This window comes from Scatophagus argus, chromosome 9, assembly GCF_020382885.2.
Source record: "Scatophagus argus isolate fScaArg1 chromosome 9, fScaArg1.pri, whole genome shotgun sequence".
In the NCBI taxonomy this organism is placed as follows: Eukaryota; Metazoa; Chordata; class Actinopteri; family Scatophagidae; genus Scatophagus; species Scatophagus argus.
In genome coordinates, this window is record NC_058501.1 from 1,194,798 (window position 1) to 1,220,775 (window position 25,978).

At 40.4% G+C, this 25,978-nt stretch overlaps 1 protein-coding gene across 3 annotated transcripts; it reads right to left on the minus strand.

The window, feature by feature from the left end:
• Positions 1-6,858: 6,858 nt before the first annotated feature.
• Positions 6,859-21,933, minus strand: vegfaa (vascular endothelial growth factor Aa). 3 transcript variants are annotated; one of them, XM_046399330.1, is made up of 8 exons: positions 21,479-21,933; positions 21,149-21,274; positions 19,413-19,455; positions 15,306-15,502; positions 14,498-14,574; positions 14,368-14,400; positions 11,406-11,537; positions 6,859-9,442 (listed from the first exon to the last, which is right to left on the minus strand). In XM_046399330.1, exons 1-8 carry the CDS (start codon positions 21,479-21,481, stop codon positions 9,421-9,423), a joined length of 633 nt encoding a protein of 210 aa, XP_046255286.1. In that variant the 5' UTR covers positions 21,482-21,933; the 3' UTR covers positions 6,859-9,420. The 3 variants fall into 3 exon arrangements, with proteins under 3 accessions (XP_046255286.1, XP_046255287.1, XP_046255288.1); XM_046399331.1 differs by having other exon boundaries at positions 21,149-21,933; XM_046399332.1 differs by lacking the exon at positions 11,406-11,537 and having other exon boundaries at positions 21,479-21,924.
• Between the last annotated feature and the right edge of the window lie 4,045 nt (positions 21,934-25,978).

Consider the following 25,978-nt stretch of genomic DNA (forward strand, 5'->3'; position numbering starts at 1 on the left):
GGGATTCGAACCTGGAACCCTCTTGCTATGAGGGGACAGTGCTAACCACTGCACCACCGTGCCACCCACTCAAGAAACATCTTGGATAAAAATGTTGTTAGACTTAGGTAGTCTATAGATTATAAAAACAGTCACGGGGACCTTAGAGTGGATCATAAAACCAAGGAATTCAAAGAGGTAAAATGGTCATGTAAAATAGGAGCACATTTAAAATACTTTCTATAGATGACAACTATCCTCCTTCCCCTGCCTGAAAGTCTTGGTTGATGGAAGTGTGTAAAATTTGGGGGGAGTGCCTCAACGAGCGGACTGCAGTCCCCTTGAGATAATCATGTTTCAGTCAAGAGGAAAAAGTCCAGATTGTTAGATGTAATAAGATCAAGACATAAAAATGACTTATTATTTAGTGACCTAATATTTAAAAGACTAAACTTTGCAGGATTTAAAAGAGGAACTGGAAGAGAATGCTGAGGAACCTTAATTAAGTTGTTAAGATTAACAACAGATGGGCATGAGCTTGCACGAGCTGGAAGAGGTCTATCGGTAGTGATTACAGTCAGTATACTGTAACAGCTATATCGGTTCCTGGGCTGTTGGGCTCTCTGGTGGTGCGGGGGTGGGGGGGGGCAATCAGAGACAGGTGTGTGGTTGAGAGCTTGTGATGAGAAGGCACAGGGAGAGAGGGGTCTTGAAGTGGGTGAGTGATGGGTGACAGTGGATAGTCATACATGAGTGGAGGACTGGACTACATGTTGAATGTTTGCAAATAGCATCCGACTGCCCTGCTTATCAGGGCGAATGCCACTGCTGGTAGAAATGGAAGCGTGGTCCCAAAATAAGTTAAAACTGTCAATAAAAGTCAAATTGTGGGACCTACAGGTGGACTGGAGCCAGGTGTGCAGGCTGAGGATCCTGGTAAAATGTTCAGTATCCTGGTGGTTCACCACTACAGTGGTTGTTACTCCTCCCATGGCCACCAAATCTTCCAGGATTTGTCACTCCTCAAATCTTCCAGGATTCCAGGGGCTCTTCCTTCTAGGAGGAAAAGCGGTTGGAAAGGGCTACAGGTGGCAACGCTCAATCACCAGCTGGCATTCTTTTTCAACCACAGTTGACCACCTCAGTTCAGAGTGGTTGGGAAGATTTCAGAGTGGAGCTGTGGGTCGGAGGCATCAATCCAGATTCCATATAGGCGTCCGCCAACAGCAGTGGAGTTGTTTGACCAGTCAGTTGTGATGGCTGTGGCTTAAACTGGTGCTCCCATACCCAGTTCCTGCTTGTGGGAGAGACGCTTCACCTCTGCCTGAAGGTCCGTCGATGTTGGAACGTCGATGTTGGCAGCTAGGGGAGGATGGCGGCAGAAGCTGAGACCACCTGAGGCACCAAGGAAGAGGACGATAGGGCCACCAAAGCAGCAACGCCAGAGGCCCTCAGAATGGAGAGTTGCTGCGCCTGAGCCGTAGCTACCGAGATGAAGTTCTCAATGGGCTTGTCTTTGCTTGGGATATCTTGCTTCAGCTGCTGGATGTTGTCTCTTAGCTGTGAACTGTGAACTGTTTGAGATAATGTTGTATTTTGCATATAACCATACCTTACTTATATAATGTATATACACACACAGACTTTTACACCAAGTTACACCAGCTGTAATAGCTGGTGCTGTAGCAAAGATGGTCCTGTCATACTGTGCTGGGCTGAGTGGTTTTTATGCTGTTTCTTTTGTTGCAAATGTTACCTTTTGTTCACTTGAATTGCAAAGCAGCCTAATTTCCATGCACTGGCATCAGCTTTAGCACATATTGCTCAATAGCTTGGAAGTCAGCAAAACATTGTTCATCTGAAACTGCAAGAATTGTCACATGCAGCCAGAGTGTAAGAACAGTTGCAAAGTCTAGTGTAAAATTCACTAGCTTTACAACAGAGCAATATGTTATATATAAGCAAATATGTCACAGTGTGGACATAAATCATTACTTTGTTACAACAAAAAACATGAAGAGGGACAGAAAGAATTGACTGTTCTATCTTTTTCCAAGAGAAAGAGACAACTCTGAAGTCCTGAGTAGCAGCAGGACATTTTCCCAACCACTAACTCAGGAGGCAGGTTACACGATACAAATGGGAGGGAGTGGAAAATGCTGCTGAAACACTGTAACCTCTTTCGACCCCACCCCCAGTGCCACCCCCTGTAACAGTGCAATTTCTCACATGACATAACACACACACACACACACACACACACACACACACACACACTCCAACACCTCCTGTTGCTTAGTAGACTAACTGCCAGAGAACTGCAGTCAGACTGATATTACTGTGAACAGGCATGACTTCTCTTACAATCAGTCTCTCTCAATCTGTTAATGAATTTTCTTTTTAATTTCAGGGCATTTGAGGCGCATAATGTCCATGCACTACACTTCGGTGAAGCTGTATGTAAATAAAAAGGTCTGTGGAATAACTGTGCTCTGTATTTACACACACACACACACACACACACACACACACACACACACACACACACTCTATGACTGTGTGAACCAGCAATGCAACTCTTGAAGCCTTAATTAGAACAGTCTACGCTTATTCCTCCTTCCCTGTTTGGTGTTCCTCATTCCATCATTCAGTTCATTCATTCAACTCTGACTGATTCATCTGACAGCTTTAAACAAGAGGAAATTTGTTCCTGCTCAGTGTTAACAGTAAATATTTAACAGCAACATGTCTTGCCAGAAACAGTTTCATAGTTACCCTAGATAACAGATGGATATTGAAGAATTGTCAATCTGAAAACTGCCCATCATAATATGGACACTGACAAATTGCTATTGATTTATTAAATGCCACTCTTTCAGTCCTGGAGGTGAGATTGGTAGCTGTTCGGTAGAGTGAATACACTGTACTGCATGTAAGTAGAAATGTATCTTTATCAAATGAAGGACATGGTGGATATCTTGTTCCCAGGCTATTGTGCCACTAGTAAGGCAGCAGTTGAAAGTCCAGCCATCCTGACATTAACATGAGGGCAATGTCGGCCTGACTGTTTAAAATTCCCTTCACAGATCAAATCATTTGAAGCATTCTTCTGAGTATTAAGCAGCACAAGAACTCAACACTCATACTTGATCTTATTTATACTTCAAATCTGCTTTGCTCAAGTGCTTTAACTGTAGGACTCGGAAACTAATTTCTAATCTTTGGTGAAAATTCTACCTCAGAGGTGGCAAAGTACTTCCATATTGTCTTTATGGCTCCTGACTCAGGAATTCATGTTACAGGAACTTACATTTTCCAGCTGTTTTATAAAACATACTGTATTTTGTCTATTTACATAGACAGAAAACAAAATAATAATGTTTAAGACTTGTTAGATTGCCATCACAGCATTAAACACAATGTGAAAACATCAAGTACAATTCAAAACTTAATTAGATCAGAAAATACAGTATGTTCCTGTTTCAGTCACTATGGAGTGACTATGCTGCAGAGAATTTCAGTTTCTTTAAAAGAGCTAAATGTAATGTTACAGACTGAGAACAAATATATTTAATGTTACAGGAAATTTTTAGGCCACATGTGGGCAGGGGAGTACAGGAGACATATTTCTGGATACCAAAGAAAGAAACTAGAGAAGGCAACCAAGGCCAACCAGACAGCATATGTCTGAGCATAAAATGCAATGACAGTGTTTTATTACTAACACAGCAGTGTTATAATGTGAGCTCAAGCAATACTCGACTTCCGTTCACGACTAGACTGACAACTTGCTCAGCATACTCAGACTAACTTGTCATCTGAAATAGTTGTAAGCTTACAAGACATGTTGTTTAGTCATACAGAACTAATAAAAACATGAAAATGACATTTCATTCATGAAAACCGGATGATATGCCACAAAATAGTACATCCACAGACTCTTGACTTTTGTGTGGATTCTTGCAGCAAACAATAGAGCAATTCCCGTGCTTAGCTCTTACAATTCTGGCTCTTGTCTGGTGAAAAATATTCAGCGGTTTCATGCCTAAAAATGTTGAAATGCTGTGGTCCCTTGTTAAAAATATGCAGCTAAAGCTGTCTTCCTTGCTTGTACCTTCCACATCTTCATATGCTTTGTTACATAGTGATGAAGTAAAGGCTGAACTATGGATGTTTCAGGCAGTTCAAGAGCAGTGTTTTCTGTAGGAGAGATTAATACCGTTGCTTTAGTTTTCCATGCACAAAAAACGATATAATACACTAAAGGGGAAAACCCAAAAAACATGTATACATATATATGTATATACGTAAATCCCCTTTAAGTACAATATTTAGGTAAATCGTGGTAAATAGCACTAAAGTTGGTTGTTTGCCTTGTTGATAGGGGAACCTCCTGCTTCACTCAAAGACTATAGCCAATCACCACCTTCTCTCATCCTCCAAGCATATTTCTACTCCCACAGAATTCAGTTCAATTCACTTCAGTTCAATTCAATTCAATTTTATTTACATAGCAACTTTTACAGTCAAAATTGTCTCCAGTTGCTTTACAGAAACCCAGAGCCTGAATCCCCAAGCAAGCAGACAGTGGCAAGGAAATACTCCCTTTTAACAGGAAGAAACCTTGAGCAGGACCCGTCTCACAAGGGAGAACCATCCTGCTGATAGTCGGCTGGGTGAAGGGGGGGAAGAAGAGGTAGACAGGACAGAGAGGATGAAAGAGAGAGAGAGAGAGAAACATACATGCAGTAAACATCATACATTACAAAGGGCAAACATGACAGGTTGTTATAATTGGAATGCTGAAGCTACAAGCTATTAATAGAGTAATTTGGACATCCTGATAATAATGAGTTGCAGTAGTCCAGTCTAGAAGTAACAAAAGCATGGACAAGTTTTTCAGCATCACTCTGAGAGAGGACGCTCCTCATCTTAGCAATATTACGGAGGTGAAAGAAGGAAGTCTTAGAGATCTGTTTAATGTGATAAATGACATGTCCTGATCAAAGATAATGCCGAGGTTCCTCACAGTCATACGGGAGGCCAAAGTAATGCCGTCCAGAGAATTAAACTTTTAAACATTTTGTCTTGTTTAAAAGTAAAAAATTGGAGGTCATCAAGTCCTTCATGTCCTTAAGACATGCCTGAAGTCTGACTAATGGCTCTATTTCTTCAGATTTTATTGATAAGTACAGCTGGGTATCATCAGCATAACAATGAAAGTTTATGCCATGTCTCTGAATAATATTTCCTAGAGGAAGCATGTATAACGTGAACAGGGTCAGCCGGAGCACTAAACCCTGTGGAACACCATGATTAACACTTATATGTGAAGAGGAAACATCATTAAAGTGAGCAAAGTGAAATCTATCTGATAATCTAATCTGATGATTTTAAACTGCAATTGACAGCTCTCTCTATCAAAGCTGTCTTGTGGCTCAAGCAACACCCCATTTTCTACTGTACATTTTATATTTGTTATGTTCCATATAATGAACAGCATAGATCTGCATTAGATAATGTTCAGCAGGGCTTTGGAATATTTCCTTAGATATTGAGGGCCTCATGAGCATCAAAGTTGAGAACCACATTTTTTTTGTTTGTATTTATTATTTACCCAATTTAACTAACCTAAGCTGAAGAACTGGTAGAGAAAGATTATTTGCATGGTAATGGGTTTTGAGTAGCACCTCAACCACGGCAAACAACCACTTATTAATTCTACCGCTGCTGCTGCTGCTGGATGGCAAGTTATACAAATGATGATGATCATCATGAGAGAGTAAGCAGCCTTTGGTGATTACTTAAGTTTTCCTGTATTGGCAAGATGGAACAAAAAATTATTTTTGGTATCATAAGGTCGACATTTTCACTTAATCAGAAAACGGAATTTAATACATTCATGGTAGCAACATTATGTATGCTGATGATATAAAGTTTTCATTTTGAACTAGTAGATGGACTGCGACAAATTGAAACGAGAAAAGTTTGTACTTTTTTCCTTTTAGCAAGCGTTACAATGGCAGCTAGCACTACTGTAGCTTCAACCACTTTCCAAAGCATTTTCTTCAGCATTTCCCTCAACTTTCATCCATGATGAAACAACTGTATATAAAGAAGGATGAATGAGACCTCCACAAAAGTGAAGTCAAAACTTCTTTATCGCCCCCTTGTGGCTAGCTCCAGTAAAGGTCTTAAACCGTTCCACCTCTATTTTAGTAGAGGGGACATGGGACAAACAAAAAACTTGAAACACGCATCAAATAAATTTTTCCTAAAGACGGTTTCTGTCATTTTAGGTGGTACTTGTTATGCTCATGTATGTTAAAATCTTGATTTTTCTAAAAAAATGGTTTTAATTAGTTATTTGATGCTATGAAGAAGATGGATGACATGTTATGATTGATTGATTGATTGATGAATCAGAATCAGAAATACTTTACTGATCCCTGGGTTGTTACAGTTGCTCCAACCAAGATTAGAAGTCTAAAAGCCAAGGAGTAATAGTAAAAATAGAAATAAGATTATTTCTAGAATAAAAAAATAAATATAAAGTTTGTGTACAGGTATATATAGGTACTGTACAGAGTTGATTGAGTGAGGCAGGAACTTGATCCTGTGACTTCACGCCTGATCACTACTGCACCGACTTTGGCTCCAAATGACCTCATTAGTGCAAGATGGCAGTGTCGTATCTAGGATATTTTGCCTTCACTTTTGTACAGTGGGAGGGAGTGGTGAAACATTTTCCGTCTTTATGTATGTCAATGGCTGAAACCCATTGAGTGCTTCCAGATGAGAAGTATGTTTGTCTGTTAATGATCAACCAAGATTGGAAACATAAACATCTGACACCATCATTTTCACACAAAAAAGATATGCTTTCAAACAAGTTAACATTTAATAAGAAAAATCTATGTATTTTCAAAATAAATATGTTTTAATAGTTACACTAAAAGCAACAAAATGAGTATTAATATTGTTAAACATTTTACAGCACCAATAAATATATTAATGTGAAAATATACTAAAAATGCGTGGCTGTACAAACTCAAGAACAGTCGGTCATTTAAATACAAATAGAATGTTGTCATTATCAGAGGACTGGGGAATTGCAGGTGCTGAACCAGCAGCCACTCTCAGTGAACACAGTCTCAGGCCTCTAGGAGGGTGGCAACACAGAAGTTCAGTTCATATGAACAGCACTGGTACAACTGGTTCTAACCAGAACTCAGATATCATTATGAGAAAAAAATGCCAGTTATTGTTCAGAGCCTTGCAGGTAGAAGAATTAATTAATTCACACATTTGAGTCAATAACTTGTGCACACAAATTAGTCATTCATTTTCTGAAGTGTCAATGTCACTACAGTAAGAACTGAAGTTACAGGTTGTTGTGGCTGATCCTGTCAGGGAGTTGTGTGTTTGTGTACATATGCCCATAAGTAATTAATTCAGTTGTCTTTGTGCTCCTCACACTCACTGTGACATACAGTATACAATGGGCATTTTTATTATAGCACTCCTACTTTTACTCATTGGCCAACTTTGCCTTCTGAGTGCACAGATACTGCTATGTGGAATAAATAAAGGACAGTGTAACGCTTTGATTTATAACAATAAAAAAAACGAGAAGTATAAATATATTGCATTTAAGGTTTTAGCTATTAATACAGTGTTACTTTTGGCATGTGTTTACAGTATTTTCTAGGATTATTTTGGTTCTCCTAAGGAACACTAAAATTACTTAAATTTTGCTTGAATGACTAATTCCTGTCCACGTGTTATAATCTCAAAGGCATTGAATAGAGAGCGAGGATGTTATGTTAACACCCGAGTTTAAGTCAAAGAAAACACTCTACCAGTTTACCACCCCTAGACTAGATGCCTCAGTCTGACCGGACAGTCTTCACTAAATTAGGTCCAAGCTAAGCAGCAGCAATAAGACTCCAGTCCTCCGAATGACGTGTCTTCGGGCCCACAAGTGCAAAACCACATGTCCATCACCCCCAGTTAAAAATTAAAAACACCTGTGTTGGCACGTCATGCACGCACATGTTAGTGACTGGGGTTTCTATCGGTCAGTAGGCCCACCATGATCCCCCTCCGGCTGGTGAGAAACACAGCTTTAGTCTAAATCAGGAATGTCAAAGTTTTGTTTTTCAGTCCTTTTTCCCACATCAAAAGGGATTGAAAACAATTGAGCAGTACAAACAAAAATAACCATAACACTGCATATAAATATCATAATTCAGAATACTGAACATATTCTATAAATAAATGTAGTGTACTAGACAAAGGGATATCTAGTAAGTATATACAGATTGTTTATTATAAACATCTCTGTTCTGGATGCCTGACTATTTCTTTGGAAAACACACAAAGCCATTAAATGGAAATAAGGAAGGTTGCGGATTTCTAATGTGAGGTGCTGATTTGATCTTGATCAGCTCATCTATTTACTTTTTGTCTCTGTATATACCTACAGTATCCCTTTAGACAGCCTGGTCTCAAGACATTTTGTGAAAGGAATACAATACTTCAAAATGTAAATAAACTTTGTGCACAAAAAGAAAGACAAATCAAATTTCCCACCAGGGGAGGGTTACATGAACAATGCAGGACTAGAACCAGGTAGTGGCTTGTTGCCTTAACCCTGATGGAAACCTCTGACAGGCCTAACCCTCACCAAATTCTAACATCCTGTTACTTGCCAAAATTTCCCCATTAGCTAACCTTTAGTCCAGTTCATCATCACATAACCCTTCCATAAGGAGAGGAAGTCATCTTCACATTATCCGTCACCACTTTACGTGTCCACAGTCGCTTCAGGAAACTCTGACTTTTAGGCGTATTCACACACTAACTGGAGTCAGCCCGTACAGTGGAGACAAAACTTCACATCATGTCACAGAGGGAAACAGTTTGTGGATTTGCATTTCAGTTCAAGTACAACAGGTGTTCCTCCGCCTTCTTGTCCTCCCTCTGTCCCCCCTCGGACTCTGTCAGAGCTTGGACGCAAGTTCGGCTTGAACCTCTTAATGAAGCTGTGGTCACCAGATTTTTTTTTTTTTAACTAAGAAATTATGTCATACGCACAGCAGACCAGCATCCAGTGAAGTGTCACATAAAATAAAAGTTTTCTCCTACTAACGCTACCCATAAGCAGGACGCCATTGAAACAAGATTCACACGCCAGTGGCGCATTCGTTCAGCTTTAAATAGTGTCTTTATACGTAGCAGCAATACATATTGTTGATGTACTTATAATAGTATATGTACAAATATATTAATATCTTTAGGCAGAAAACAGACAGTGGCAAGACCTGCATCCAAAATGTCCTGTCTTGCGTTGTCATTTCGTGTCCTTGCAGGGAATGCATCCTTAGGTTTCAAAGTGCTGTGCCAAGAAAGAATTCCTTCATAACAGTGTTGCTGGTCTCATCTCCTTGGTTTGTCACATCTGTGGAGGACAAGATGAAAATATGGTTAAGTAACCAGCAGCAAAACTGGATTTTAACTCCTCCATGCATCAAAGAGATTGGTCTGGGTCAGTTTCTACCTTCCAGTTCTTTTTCTGCCATGTATGAACCATATGCATGCTGTGTATGTCTTTCAGCTAAAGATTTGGTCTTTGAAAAACATTAACACTTGGTTTATCTTTTATGTCGCTATGACTCTGGTAGCTTAGAGTTCAAGGGGGAGGGTTATAGCTGGAACTGTGGGGTGTGGTGGAAAGGTGGGGGTGAACAGGCGCCTAAGCCCAGTTCAAGAGACCACCCCACCCTTAGGTCCCCTCCACACTCTCTTTTCACCATTGAGCTGCCAATCATGTCGGTGGTCTCTCCACCCAGAAGTGTGTGGCTTTCTAAATCTATAGCAGTGTGGGGGGTCCCTCCACGGTCAGAGGTCATGGAAGTGGCTGGGTCAGGAGAGGCCATGAAACATAGCCTTGTTAACTACAAGCAGCAATTCCAGCACCTTTCCATTTGGTTACATGCTGCACTCAATCAGGGTGGTGATTTTAATATGGGTGTAGCAGTCCATTGATACATCATTTGAGCGAACAACGATCCAATAGGATCGAGTGAATATGTCAAAATCATCATTTTTAAGAAGCCTTTATTCTGAAATTCCCATGATGCATCTGTGCCACTGTTTCTGTCTAGAAAGTGTTTCCTTTCTACATTCAAAGAGCACTAGCAACAAGTTGATAATGGCAAGCAGCCAAGAAAAAGACCAAGAGGATATTTACTATATTTACCACTCGAGAATAAATCTGAAGTGTGGAAACATTTTGGATTTTGGAGAAATTATGGATTTATTGTCGATCATAAGCCACTGAACTGAATCAGTTTGAAATCATGTGATGGTTTCTGATATCAAGTATCATATTGTTATCCTAATAAATACAATATTGTATAGTGATGAAACTGCCAAGCTTAACTCCACTCACTAGCATTTGAGTTATCATGAGCAAGAACCAGTAAACATGACATGCAAGCAGTGTGAACAATATCTCTGTATTTATCCTCCTGCAAACTTTTGTTAAAATGAATTATCATGGCTTTCATAAAGTAAAGAACTACTTCTATTCTATTTGTATCTTTCCATGCAAATGTTTTGGAAAAAGTTATTTATTCAAGATCTAATTTTTCGAGTTTTAGCTGTATCTCGAGGCAAATGGAGTTTTCCATATGAGCAAAGTACTGAGCAAATTATATCCACTAATAAAGACCATGAAAGGTAAATCAGGGAGTAAAGAAAAAATAATTCACATCAACTGTATTGGAATAGCAGTAAGTGGATATCTGAAACCCTGGACAAACAAAACTAAACCTGCTCCTCCGTGAGCTAGGCTAATTTTAAATCCTCTAAAACCCTTTTAATGGTGTTAATAATGTCTTTAGTTATCCAGCTAGCACAAGGTCCCTTGCTCAACAAGGAAAACCCATTGTTACTTCACCAAATCTTCTTACAGATAAAATATTTTCAGTCAAGTCGTGAAGGTGGAAAATAAAGAAAACCCATCATTTTGAAGATGAAATTCTGTGTGTGAATGGTAAATAATGGCTGCTCTATCAAGACTGATCGTATGTAGAATGTGTGGGTCTGGGAGGTGTCTTAAGTGTCATGCAAGAGGTTTCCTGTAACATTTTGAACATTCAGAGTGGACTGAAACAACATTTGGTAATCTCAAGACATCAACAACACTTAATTCTGATGATACCGTTGCATCTGACATGAGACAATGCGAAAACACAGAGAAGCACAGAGCTGCTACGTTCCCATCTACAAACACCAACACAACATCAAAAAAGCAGGGAGAAGCATGCATGTCCAAGTGCACAGACGTGAGTGAAGAAACGGGAAGACTGGTGAGAAATCAAAGCATTTGGTTTACTGTGGATGCATGGTAAACAAACCTGCAAGTTCTTTCGTTTAACTCAAGTTGTCTGGACTTGCAGTCTAATTGTGTGAATTTGCAGGAACATTTACAGGTGAGAAGGTCCTGCACAAACAAGCGCTTTCTTCTCTCTGAGCAAGGCGCACAGTGGCTGCAATGGAAGCAAAAAGGGAGAGAGAGAGAGAGAGAGAGACGGAGAAAAAGAGCTAAGCTATAGAGATATAGAGCCATTTCTGCAGAAAGGACAGACAGACACTCATGCAACTCCACCAACCCAGCTCTCTTGAAAAATAAGTTTTTGAAAAGACAGCATGTGCATTTGCTTTCACATAGGACAGGATTTGTGGCTCAGATTTGATGTTTCAGTTCATTCTTGTGCCCTTTTGGCCCCTGTATGACTGAAGTTTGATTTTATCTTCCCCCACACATGACACACAGGACCATATACTCATAGTCATGTGTGATAATGCATTTGTGTAAATCACAAGGTGAATCTAACCAGTTAGATAAGCTTTGCATTAAGTCTTGTGCCACCATACTGATCACTTTATACGTGACTAGCAGTGAAACTCTTTCAAGAGATTGGTGGGTCTTCATCACTTGCATTGGTCAATGTCAGCATTTTTCAACTAACCCTACTCTTTCAGCACTCACATCAAATGTTGTGCCCCAACACACTTTCAACAGGAAGACAAATTATGTCATCACAGAGAGTAAAAATGTAATTTTGCTGACTACAATGTGCTGTAAAATATATTTACTATATTTGTAAATTTAAGATTTCATGTACAAAGGCATTAATGAATTAGGTCCTAATCTTACTTTACACTGTAATGTTGTAATGTAACAAAAACATGACATTTACGTGACATTTCTTTGTTTGCAAAAGACAGGACAACAGCAGGACATGATTCCAGGACTTATCAATGCCCATCGTCACCGCGGAACCTCAGGCGGCAAGGGCCGAAGCCGACCGAGCCAACCCACAGCACCAAATCCCTGAAGGGCAGGTGCTGCACTGTGACTGAGGCCGCATGGTCAACCCATGCAAAGCACACAAAGACGAAAACTTAACATCTAATATTTTGAAGCTGAGGTAGACAACATAGTTGTTGCAGTATCTGCTACAGTGCTCACCATATGAGATGGAAGGTCACGGCACAGACACAATGACAGAACTGGATATATAAGGTTTGTCAAAGTGTGCTTTGTCTTATAGAACTGATTTTGCTTTGCACAGCACATATCCAAGGAACAGCATCACTTCAGGGTGACTTCCAGATCTCCTGTACAAAAACAAGAGCAGTGCATCGCAAAGCAGAACTTATCAGAGAACCTCTCAAGGTCTCAAACTTCCTAAGCACACCATGTGTCTGTACACTTGGACTTTCATTTTTGGGGCTTTAGCATGATAGCTCTAGCAATCTATCATGTGAAAAAAAACACTGCAACAGATACAGATACAGATAGACAACAACCGAAAGTAGAAGCAGCGAGCTCTTATCAGTGCAGCACACTGCAGACCAGCAGACGCTCCGAATGAACTTTTCTTCTTCATAGAGAAAGAAAGACAAATGCCTTGGCAGCTTCATTTTGCTGCTACAGAAATGAAGTAAATGCTGTTGCAGATATAGAAAAGAGCACAATTAACAAAGAAACATGTGTACAAACATGTGTACCAAATTCTTTGGTATCGACCCTCAGGAAACATACAATGCTGATTCCAAAACACAGTGCAAGCATTAGCTCACATTTCAACAATGTCGTTGGTGTCTGCAGCCCTAACTCCTCCACCCTAAAGATGAAGACCGAGGACACCTGACCAGGAGCATTTAGCTTCATTCAAGGTTCAATAGATGATAAACTAGAACAAAAGGTAAACAACTAACAGAATATCTACTGTTCTCATTAACAGGGCAGGATATTGATCCAGTCAATAGGACTGAGCTAGGAGTATCAGGATATACTTTATGGTCCTGTAAGTGACTGCATGAATGAGCACATCCTCTTTATAGCATCCCCACTCCACCCTGCTGCAGGGCAAAGTGGATGCCTACGTGCACAGTGACAGGCAGACAGCTAACACAGTTGGAGGGAACTCAGTTCGGCCCTGTGACTAACCAGTTTGACCTAGCCAACATCCCAACTCTCCTCTACCAATCCACCAGGTTTTAAACCTGCCGTGTCACAGATAATCACACACACACTCTCCTCTTATCCAATAAAACAAGCTGACCTACTACTGAGAAACCTCAAGACACACACAAAACCACATGCATGCATATGTCAAACACACACACACACACACAGTGAGCGAGTTCTCTCGATCAATAATGACACGTCAAGCCGTCCCCAAGCTCATCCTCTATTCACACCACTAAAAATAAAAATAGGTTAACTGCATGACACCTGTTGCTATGGTTGGACTGGGGCAGAAGCTGAGGGCTGAGGGTCAGGTTTGCGCAACTAGAGTCAGAGTGCAGACAGCAGCGGGTGGTCTGAAGCCAGTCGGCTACGCCTCAATCACTCAGACTATTATAGCTACGCCGTAAAGCGCTAAACCTGCTGCCATAAAAAGAGCACACTCAATGCGTGAGAGCCCTGTGGAAAGTCTGAAGGCCCAGGTTAGTACCTCTAACAGCTACAAGAAACATTTGTAAACACTTGTACACTTGATATACTGTATGTCATTTGTGAGTTTGTGTTTATTAACCAAAGTTGACAAAGCTAGTAGTGGCTATTGAAACTTCATAAAGGTTTGGTACCAAGAAAAAACGAATGAAAAACTGAAAGCTGAAATTGAATGTCACATTTGTATTTGAATAAACAGTTCTCTGTCATGTCATTGAGGCAACATTTCATTTTAGCAGTCTCGTTAGTCCCATGTCTAAACACTACCAATTAAACAGTACTGCCTCTTCCCACCCCTCAAATATTCATAAGCCATAACAAAACAGAAAAAATGTAGAACAGGTACTCACTATTGTTTTTTTGTGTGAACATCTGGCTTTGGTCTGAAATAAAAAAAGAGGAAGATAATTTGGATTTTTGCTTCGATTGCATCATCACTATTATTTTACGTGAAAGAATCTAAGGTCTACAGTCTCTTACCTACAAACACATTTTGTATGCTCTGTGAAACTTAGATGAATAGTATGTTGTGTTATCATTTGTCTGAAGCGCATTACCTGGAAGGGAAACAGAGGACAAAACAAGTCCAGGTTTAAATTAAAGCAACATCAACACAACATTTTGTAAGCTAAAATCTAAACAACATAGCCCTCTAACCAATGGGCTTCAAGATATCAAACGACTGTGCTACTGTATGTCCCTACCTTCTGCAGGTAACATCTAAAACATCTGTAGGCCTTGTTCAGAGGCCAGGAGAGGCTTTGACCTCACAGATATGGCTATAAACACAGTGCTCTGAGGTAAACAACATATCTCAGATGCCATGCCTCGCCGCTTCGCACTGCATCTGGATAGAAAAGCTGAGTTTCTCTCAGATAATCCAGACTTAACAAAACAGAGCCCCAGCCTGATCTAATCTTTTTGCAATACATTTTTACAGATTTACATCTCTTGTTCTTCATTGGTGGGTGGAGGTTGTTCAATTCATAGTGTCATGACCTGGGCATGAAATTTCAGCCACGTGACAACATAACAATTCCATACATACTCCGCACTTCATGACAACTGAGCTCATCTCTAGAACAACAAACTCCATCCACTAATGAGCGCCATGGGATATGGGTAAGAGTTCTGGAAAAAAACACTAGCAAGTGAACATTTTTGTTAAAATCATCTACCATTTCTTAGTTTTCTTCACAAATCAAACAAATGTTAACCTGACTTGTTCAGGTAACAATATTTTCAGGAGTAATTCTTTCAGCAAACATCAGTTGTCCCCTGGGCTCACCTGCAATGTTATGTTGCGGGTTTCCGTGGGTACACACTCCATCGCTTCATCAGAGCAGCAGCCTCCACAGCGATTGAGAACCACACAGGAAGGGACATAGGTGTGCTCGGTGTCCTCCGGATACTCCTGATAGATGTCCACCAGCACCTCCCTCGGCTGACACATGCTCTTGGTGATGACTTCTGTGAGAAGGATAACTTCAAAAAAGACAAGAAGACTGATTATCTTTATTGCCATCATATCATTATAGCCAGTGAGAAGAATAACAATAAAAGCTTCATGTAATAAGGTGTACAAGTTTATCCAGGAGAACTTCCAGGAGACAAGCTCAACAAGTAAACAGTGAAAGATCTGTATCCTGATCAGCATCAATGAGATTTTTTTTTTGTTTGACTTAACTCTTCCTGGGGAAAAAAAATGTCACAGTGGTTAAGAGTCAGGGCCAAAAACAGCCTTCCGACCATTTTTATGCTTTAAATGAACATGATATGTTCTAATACAAAGCAACTCCCAGTACTGTGTGCAAAAGTAGAAAAAGAAGCTGAATTCGAACACCACCAAGAACTACAAACAATCCACCTTTAGGGGTGAACGCCTCACGCCATGTGGCCGTGTGAAAGCAGAGAATAAAATCTACCGAGAACTTCAGCGGCAATAGTTACTCGAAAGCAACTGCACTAAAAGATCACCTTAAGTGAGCTGACACAGAGTAGAAACACTTCATCATATTAATGTGGAGCTTTGGAATTAAATCCGTCCCGCAGTCAATCAGAATAGAGTTCCCAGATCCCTAACTCCTGACCTCCGGTTTGTCAGAAGAGCTTTTGACCTCCGGCACTGTGGCGCCAGGGTTCACCTCTGACATGTGAACCCAGGAAGCCCACCCCTGTGCAGAGTCCTCTTCTCAATTAATGATATATACTGACCATGTGTCAGTTAGCTTTATGATTATATCAAAGATCAAAGATGGATCCTTGAGAGTTTCATTTTAAATGCCTGACATAGTAACACCCTGTCCTATGGAGGTCCCATTAGTTTAGCTAAAGAATAATAAGATAAGCTGCCTTGGGTTAAGTCCTCTCATGTTACAGTGGAAGCTCATGTATAGGAACAATGTTAACAAGAAAAGCATATTGACTGGCTGTGGTCATTAACTGGTTACATGTAATCTTGTAACAAAATTTGCAGCGTCATGTATCACTCCCGTTCTATACTGAATGACTGTGCAGTTTCGGCTCCAGGGTGACCCGTCCTGCAGACATGATTAAAGCACCAGCACCTGTTCCAGGACAGAGCTGCTGGACAAACTGACTGTGTGGATCTGCTTCACGAGACTGTCAGCAGACAACAGCGTCATGTCAACATACTCGTCCGGTTCTACTTCCTAACCAGGATTCCAAAGAGTTGCTCAGACTTGCATCATACTTTAATTCATACATACATATTCATGCACACTTGGTGACGTGTCACTTCATCAGACTCAACACAGCCACTTGGTTTTTACCAACAAAAATGTCTTAATTCAAGGTCTCCTTACTAACTTCTTCCTCGCTTTTCAACTATTCAAATGATTTTCATTATTGCATGACATGACATTCTAGTCTATCAACTACTCAAACTGCTTGCAACACATCCATTCACCCATTCACACACATTTATACACAGATGCTGGCATTTAAAGTGCCAAGCAGTTCAGCAGGAGCAGCACTGTACAATATTACAGTGAAATGAAAACATTACACCATATTATCATCTTCAAGATATGCCTTTATTTTGAATTTCTCAAGGTTTTTCTGTGTCACTGCCTCTGCCTAAACGCTGAAATGGTGTTAGCGCCAGATAATGGCAAACAGCCAAGAAAAAGGATGAAAAAACCACTTCTGATTTATTCTTTCAGAAGTGTGGAAATACTTTGGATTTCAGAGAAGAGACGGATCATTACTAGATCAGGAAACATGATGAACCTAGCCAGGCTGTCTACTCTGCTTCAACAATGTTGCCTGAGAAAAATTAAGTATAAATAATAGCTATGAGTAGAAAAGAAAAGAAAAGGCCATGGGCCACTAGGCTAATTTATAGCTATATATTTAAGTAAAATGCCATGGACTTAATTAATCCCATTAACCCTAACCCTAACCCTAATAAGGTAGGCCTTTATTGGTCCCGCATTGGGCAAATTCATATTGTCACAGCTGCACAAGGATAGCAAAGTATTGGGGCAGGTAGGTTGAGAAAAAAAGATATACAAAGAAGAAAAATATGGGGATATTTACATCAAAAACACAATGCATCCACACAATATTTACAGAATTTCACAATTTTTTAAATAGTTAGCAGTAGATCTAGGAGACGGAGGGTTATTGCACAGCGATTTACTGAGATTCAGTTTGTTGGTGACTAGCAATAACAGTTGCATTGTCTCTGAACCTTCACAGTTATTATAAAACCTAACCCGCATTAGCTGAGTCAACTGAGTAAACTTTACTTCACCTAGCCGGTTACCTCATGTGCCACATCCACCCATAAAGTTCCACTGTGTATTAATCCACCGCTGAAAAGAGTCCCCGACGAACACACTGTTTCCTCTGGGCCACTCACTTAATTACAATTTTGGCTTCCAACCATCATGACGATTGAGGTAATCAACATAAAACTGTAACTGCTCCACATTCTGTTTTACAACCAAGCGCATGTTTTGTCTCGCGTGATAAAATCCAGCGCACTCCTTTAGTTCAGCTTATGCACAGAACATAGAAAGAGAGCCTTTGGTCAACAAGAAACTTACAACCAACTCAGCCGTTAAACAGGAAGATATCACATAGTGCACGAATACACCCTACACACACACACTTGTACACAGTGAACCTGTATTTAAAAAGCAGGCAGGGCTGGTAGTCCCAAAACATTGGACAAATACACTATATGGACAAAAGTACTGGGACACCTGACCATTACACCAACAAGGATCATAATGATATCACATTTTAAAGACACAGACATTAATATGGAGTTAGTCTCCCCTCTTCTGCAGCCATAACAGCTTTCACTCTTCTGGGAAGGAGTGGGAGTGTTTCTGTGGGAATTTTTTGCCCACTCGTGCAGTAGAGCATTTGTGAGGTGAGACGCTGACGTCGGACGAAAAGGCTTTCCAGTTCATCCCAAAGGTGTATGATGGCTTTGAGGTCAAGTCTCTGCGCAGGACAAGTCAAGTTCTTCCAACACCAAACTCATCCAACCATGTCCTCAACGATTCTGATTTTAAAACTTTTGAAAATACGGTGACATGAAATGATATTTGTGAGTTGTTTTTAAAGATTTACATTTATTTTTTTCTTCTACATTTAAAGTCAGAAAGTATTTAGAGACACAGTTTAGGTTTTGACCTTTTTGGGGAATCTGTGGTTGTTAAAAAATATATTAATCTGTCATGACTAAGGTGGACTTCAATCAGTAATGGTCCAGAGTTCTGCACAAGGAGTAGTGAGGCCACGGTCTTATCACAGCACACATGACAGCTTTAGACAGGTGGTGTGATCTCTTACAGTGTGGGTGTGTGAAGGTCAACAGCACGCAGATGGCAGACATCCTGCCCCTCCACAAAAACTAAGAGCAACCAAACAACTTGTCCCATGACGCTGTTTGTTGTGACTATTCCATGACTCTGTCCCCATTGCCAACCAGCAGGTTCAACCTTGGCATCAACGCAATAATATCACTGTCAAACAAATGTTTGAACCAAGGCAAAGATTGGTGGGGAAATTAAAAAAAAAAACAAAAAAAGAAACACACATACAAAAAAAAATTATGATTGCTGGTGGAGCCCTTGATTTATTTTCACTTTTCTTTTATCTCATATTAACTGTTTTGAAATCTGCAGCACTTTTATGGTGACTCCAAAGTCCCGAGTGTGACCTTTAACCACTGGGAACTTGCTGAATCCTGTCTGTGTTGTAGAGAAAGCAATCCTAAGCTCACAGTGAAAAAACAATACCTCCCCCAAACACATGATGAAGCTCATCGCTCCGTCCTATGGTCATCTGCCCTACACAAAGAGGAAAAGAGGACGTAGGCCAGTCAAATCAGACATCTCTGTTTGAGAAAACTTACCCTCATTTGTGCTCTTCTCCACTCCCTTGTTGATGCTGGCTGTCTGTAAGAAATGCACATCGAACTTGTTAATATTTCTCATTTGTATGCGGCACAGCTATAAAAATGTCATCCATAACAAGTTATCTTGGTAGCCATATATGTTGTATTACATTAAAGCACATAAAGGGTATTATTTTCATTTTACAGACAGTTCATCGCATCAAAAGATGATCCACGACACTTCTTCCAATGACATGAGCTATGATTCAAGATCATCAAGAATTACTGTGTCACAAAGGGGTGTGAAACACTGAACGTGTGCTTATCGTTGGCATTACTCTTCATTCTGTTCATTACTGGCAGCTACAGGCAGATGAGTCAGCTCTGTCAAGCTGAAAACCAGCACATAAGGAGGAGTATTCACCTTCACAATTAAAGCACTTACAGTTCAAGGCAATCTATGTTAATTAAAGGATAATAAAATGAAAATTTACTTCAAGTCTTGTATGTCTGTTCATACTGGTTTAATTTTGTGCTGTCATGTGAAGATGAAAACATATTCACAGCAGTATTTTAAGTGACTGGTCACTACAGCACATATAAAATAAGGCGCAACCGATGTCTACAGCATGTGGAAATATTCTTCACATGCCATTTACAATTCCAAGAATTCCTTTATATATTAAAAGAAGTAAATGTTAAGACATTCAAATCAAATGATTCACTCATATTTATCTAATTACTTGAATACGGCTTAATATTATTTTGAAAGGCCACGCAAAATGTTGACGCGACAAGTATTCCCGAGAGATCTCCGTTCACCTTATGTGGCTGCTGTAAGCGGCGCAGATATTGCGTGAGAAAAGCACGCCGGCCTGTGTGGGAACGAGGTGGGCATCCTGCAGGGCAGCAGGACAGGAGAAACCGGGTCTCAGCTTCCGCACACTCAAGATCCCCGTGAGAACAAAACGGAGCGGGACTAAACCCTGCGGCTGAGCAGCTCAGAAAAAACCAAAACGACCACACATTTCAGAGCTTAGTTCTCATACAGGCGAAACGGGAAGAACTCCATTCAGAAATGTCGCAGTTTAATGCGCGCGCTGAAATATTTACCGCCTGTATCATTAAGAATTATTAACAACATATCGCGTGATCTTAACAGTTACTGTTCATTTCGGCGTACAGGAAACCCATAAAGCTTTTAGGACTTATTCCCATTGTCCATTACACACACTTACGCGGGCTGTGGCCAGCGAGGGGCACCTAATACAAGTTTTATTATTTATTTATTTTTTTCTACTCAACAATAAGTATAATCAGGTGAACAAAATGTATAGCAAAATAACTGCCTTACGTCATCAAAAAGAAACTCTTAAGTAATAATAGCGTGTCTGTGCACTTTTATGGCAAATTTTAAGCAAAATAATTTATAGAGTTGGTTTACACAGAAAAGAAGGGCATTTCATCAAACCCGAGCCTTTTAGATACACACAAATAAATAAACAGATACAATAAAACAAAATACCCGGGCAGCTGACGAAACTGCTAATAATATTACCTCTTGCCAACGTATTTTTCCCACCATGTTTATTCACTAAAGGTGTGAACACACCGTTTCCTTTGCGCAACACTTACTAAAAATAAATAAAGATAGAGAAAGCTGTTTGGCTTTAATGGCACGTGTGCAAAAGGACAGACGTTCTGTCCGTCTAAATATTAATAACAACACAAAGCATGTGAAGCCAAAGACTCACCTTTACGATGGACAGGTGAAGAACCGCTACCACAAGGATTTTTACAAAACTGACAACAAAGTTCATGGTTGTAATTCCGCACGATGAGTCTTGAAATCTCTGCGGTCGTTGATGGGTCAAAAAAATCTAACAATATCCAAAAAAAAAGAAACAAAACGCACAGTCAGAAAATGAAAAATAAATTAGATTTCAAATTTCCAAAAAAAAAAAAAAAAAAAACGTGGGAAATTTTCGCTATGGCAAAAGCAAATCCATATCTCCCACACGCATGTGGCACGTTCACAGTGACTCCTCCAGTGTCTCCCAGCAGCACTCCGCTGCAAATCTTACCATTTAGCAAGCCCCGCTCATCCACAGACAAAGACAGTGTGGTGGGTCCGGGACCTCGGGAACGGAACGATCCACCGAAAACCACAGTAATAACGCTCACAGTGGAAGATGGAGACGTGCGAATCGACTCGGCAACTTTACGCACTGGTGTCTCTCTGTACGCTCATTGATCCCAAAGCATGACGGTGTGTGTGTGTGGACGGATACAACAAGCACTGTTAAAACCGGTAAAACTGATCCTTAAGCTTTCTTCTTGCGTTTCCAATACAGTGTCCGCCCCTGCGCTTTGCTCGGCTTCGCTATTGGGAGAGCACTGACAGCAGCTTGTCAACCTTTTTCGTCTTCCGTCTCTCTTCTGGCGGCTAGTTTAGTTCCTGCCTTATTAAAGGTAGCATCAGGGGCCAGCGGGCTTGTTGCTAGAGGCGGGTCGGCTGGGAGGAACCAATGGCGGGGTGGGGGAGGGGGGAACCTGCTGTTCAACACGTAGCTATGAGACACTCTGATGATTCTTCGTTATCGTTCTGCCAGCATATACTCACAACTATTTCTTACTTGAGCTTTAGTTCATTGTGTTTAATTACTGATGTACCACCAGTACCAGTACCATCACTGCTATATATGAACTGTACTCATATATATAGATATATATGTATGTATATATATATATAAACACACCCACACGTGCACACACACATAATCACTTTCTTTTTGTTAGTAACACAAGTAATCTTTATCATGTTGTGTCGTATTTGTCATTATTTTTTGTGCTTTTTCAAATCAATTTTTTTCTATTTGTTTCTTCATGGTGACAGCTAGAGTTCAATCATTTGAATTATGTGACTTCAGTTCCCAGAGTTTTTCATTTGCGCCAATTCACAACAAAAGTTATCTCATGACACTCTCCAATTAGAGCAGGTCTACACCAAACTCTTTAATTAAATTGTAATATAAAGAACCCAACATCCCCCCTTGAGCAAGCACTTGGCGACAGTGGCGAGGAAAAACTGCCTTTTAGAAGGCAGAAACCTCAGAGCAGACCCTGGCTCAAGATGGACGGCCATCTGCCTTGACCGGTTGGGTTGAGAGAGAGAGGGAGAGAGAGAGAGAGAGAGAGAGAGAGAGAGAGAGAGAGAGAGTGGGGGGGGGGCACACAAGCAGAGATGCAGCAGAAGTATTGGAACTGTATATAATGATAAAGATAATGAAGTACACAGAATGTACTATAGTAGTAACAGTAATAATGGTAGTAGCTGCACAGAGTAGTAGAATTAAAATAGATTATGACTAAACAGTAGTAATCGCAGCAGGTTTCAAGCAGGACCAGAGCAGGAGGTCAAGCCACGATCCATGGGAACCTGCGAGACGAGAAAGCACAAGGACTCCAGGGAAGAAAAATATTTTGTCACATTTTGTCAGAGCAAGACTTCTGCAAACGTTCAGACAGTAACGTTTGTTGGTTAGGAATGTCTGTTTTATACTCTTGTAATCATTTAATCTCACTGCATTACACAGCACACTCATTGCTTTCTATGTAAACCCATTTCCCATTAACTGCATTTGCTTTCACAATCCTGACTGATATCCTGATGTTTTTACTGATGTCTAGCACTCTTTCCATGTCGCATCTAGTTCCACGGAACAGGAAATAAATCAGTGTAAATTCCCATGTGAAATGAATCACTGTCTATATTTACTTCATGGAAAAAGGTGCATCTTAACACTTAAAAGGATACAGTTTCCTTCAACTCCCTGGTATTCTTCAAACTATTTTTCTTTTAGTGTTTCTGTGTTAATTATTTGATGTGTTTCTTGTTGATAAATTAAGTCAGTGAGGTCATTTTTGAAAGCCAGTGTACATTTGCTAGTTAGCTAACCTCCTCGTGTTTGCTTTCCACTTTGCTGGCTAGGTATTGATCAGAATCAGACAAGAAGAATGCTTGTTACCAAAAATTCATCAAGTATGTTGCATGTGAAGACAAAAGCAGTCTTTTCCCAACGCTCGGTCTAGTGAGAGCGTACCATATATAGCCCAACATAGAGAAAGAGAAATACACTGACTCCCTAGATCACATGTCATCTCTCTTTTCCCTTTCCACCTCAGATAATATATGTCACCCTAAAGCCCAGACTGAGTGGTGATGATTTGATTAAAACAATGCTGTTACAGATTAAAATGATTATGGTTGTGGCTCAGGAGGTACAACTGAAGTCCACCTGTTGGAAAGCCAGTAGTTCAATCCGGGCCCCTGTGATCTACATGTTGAAGTGGCCCTGGGCAAGATACTGAACCACAAATTGCTCCTGGCTGGTTCATCTGTGTTTCCCCTGTTGTGTTTTAAGTGTTTGCGTGAATGGTTAGCGCTCTTGATGATCTCTTTTCTGACATTATACTGTACATAAAAAGCTGCCTTTTGGTCAGGTGACTACGAAGCATACAGCACTGCCAGAACAAGACGGAAAGCTGGTCTCAAGGAGGCAAAGGGCAGACGAAAGAAGAGACTGATGAGAAACCTTCAGTACCAATGAACAACACCAGAGAAATGTGGCAGTCAATTCAAAACTTCACAGACTATAAAAGCAGGAACATCCTCATCACATTCCATTTATGTTTCAACAGGACAGTGACCCGTCCTTCAGTTCTTAAAATAATGATGGACTGTCGTTTCTCTTTACTTAGCTGATTGGTTCTTGCCATAATATGAATTCTAACAGTCAAATAGACCTGCAGCTGTGTACCAGCCTGACTTCTGCACAACACAACTGATGGTCCCAACCCCATTAAGAATGCAAGATATTCCAAAAATTAACCCTGACAAGGCATACCTGTGAAGTGAAAACCATTTCAGGTGACTGTATCATAGAGCTCATTAAGAGATAGCCAAGGGTTTGCAGCGCTGTCAGCAAAGCAAATGGTCACTACTTTGAGTAATCTAAAATATAAAACATATTTAGAGTTATTTAACATGTTTTTCTTTGCTACATAATTCCATATATCCTGCTTCATATATCTGATGTCTTCAGTACGTATTTACAATGTAGAAAGTAGTAAAAATAAAGAAAAAACACTGAATGAGAAGGTGTGTCCAGACTTTTGACTGGTAGTGTATATACACTGCTGAGCCACAAAATTAAATCCATGGACAAGTGAAGCGAATAAAATTAATCATATTTTTACAATTCAATGGCTTCTGCAGGGAAACCTGCTGTTCTGGTCATGCATATTCTTTGGCACACAACACCCACCTAAACATTGCAGACCAAACAGCAGGCTGGATGGATGCACCCCCAAACCGTCAACAGCTGGTCTGATTGTGCTGCTAAGCACTCATGGAGTGCAGTTATCTTCTTTAAGCCAGTAGACATGCATCATATTGAGGCTTGGTGTATCCTGCAAAGCTCTTCATGCCTGACACTCTTGCCATTGTGATACTTACTGGGTCTCGTTCTAGGAGTCTGCTGTGGGCTGCTCTTAGATCCACTAGCCACTGAACATTGATGTTATGTGTTGCCTCCTTCTCCGATATGTTCTTCCAGTACTGTTCAGTCTCAGCCCTGGGTGGATCTGTTCTTGCGTTATTGCCTTGCCACCAAGAGAGAACATCCTGTTTATTCTCCTAGCTTCTGCTTCTCATGTGTATCTCTTCAGGTAGGCAGTCAGAGCTGTGAGTCTTTGTTTAGCAGTCTCCAGTGCCTCAGGTGTAGACTTCATTGGTAGCCCTTTCTTCATCATGCCTCACCGAACTTCTGAGAGCCGACTGACTTCTCTCCATTCTGCCCTGATCTTGGCCTCCAGCCTCTTCTTCCATGGGGGATAATGCTCCTTGCTTCTTGTTATGGTGTTAACCTTGTTGCCAAGCATCTCAAGGATTACTGTTTCTGTAGTGTACATTAGCTGATTGCTCTTGGTTATTGACTTAGTAGGGGTGGTCTGTAGTGCTGCATTCACATCTTCTGGAAGACTTTCAGAAGGTACTTTATCACTTAGCCATGGTAATCGAGCACGGGGGTACCAGGTATCCAGCTTTTTCATTACTCAGTTATCGTTTGTGGATGTTGGAACACTGTGCTAGTAGTTGCTTCTTTGTTAGCGTAGATATTGATTTTCAAAGCATCTATATATCCCAGAACCTCTGCATGTGTTCTTTCGCTCTGGGATTGCTTGTGTAGTAGCATTCCAACAGTTACGTGTTGTCTGCCCTGTCTGTGAATGCCTTGTGCCAGTAGTCCATTTCTCATCAGGTTGCTTCTGTTCCCTCGACACCTGACATGGACTATATATATATATATATATATATATATACTGTATATATATATATAGATAGATAGATAGATATCTCAAATTGAAGAGTTTCGTCTAGACCTGCTCTTATTGGGAAGTGCCATGATTTGTCACTATATCAATAAATTGAAGAAGACTCTTGTTCCCATTCAGATCAGCTATGCCTTTCCATCACTGGGATGGCTCACTAGTCCCATGAAACCACTCCACATCTTTTTCAT

Coding starts and splice junctions, on each gene's coding strand:
- vegfaa (XM_046399330.1), bottom strand. Junction 15,503..19,412: donor GGAGAAGAGCACAAATGAGG/GTAAGTTTTCTC, acceptor TCTTTTTTGAAG/TTATCCTTCTCACAGAAGTC. Junction 11,538..14,367: donor GTTCACACAAAAAAACAATA/GTGAGTACCTGT, acceptor CTTCCATTGCAG/CCACTGTGCGCCTTGCTCAG.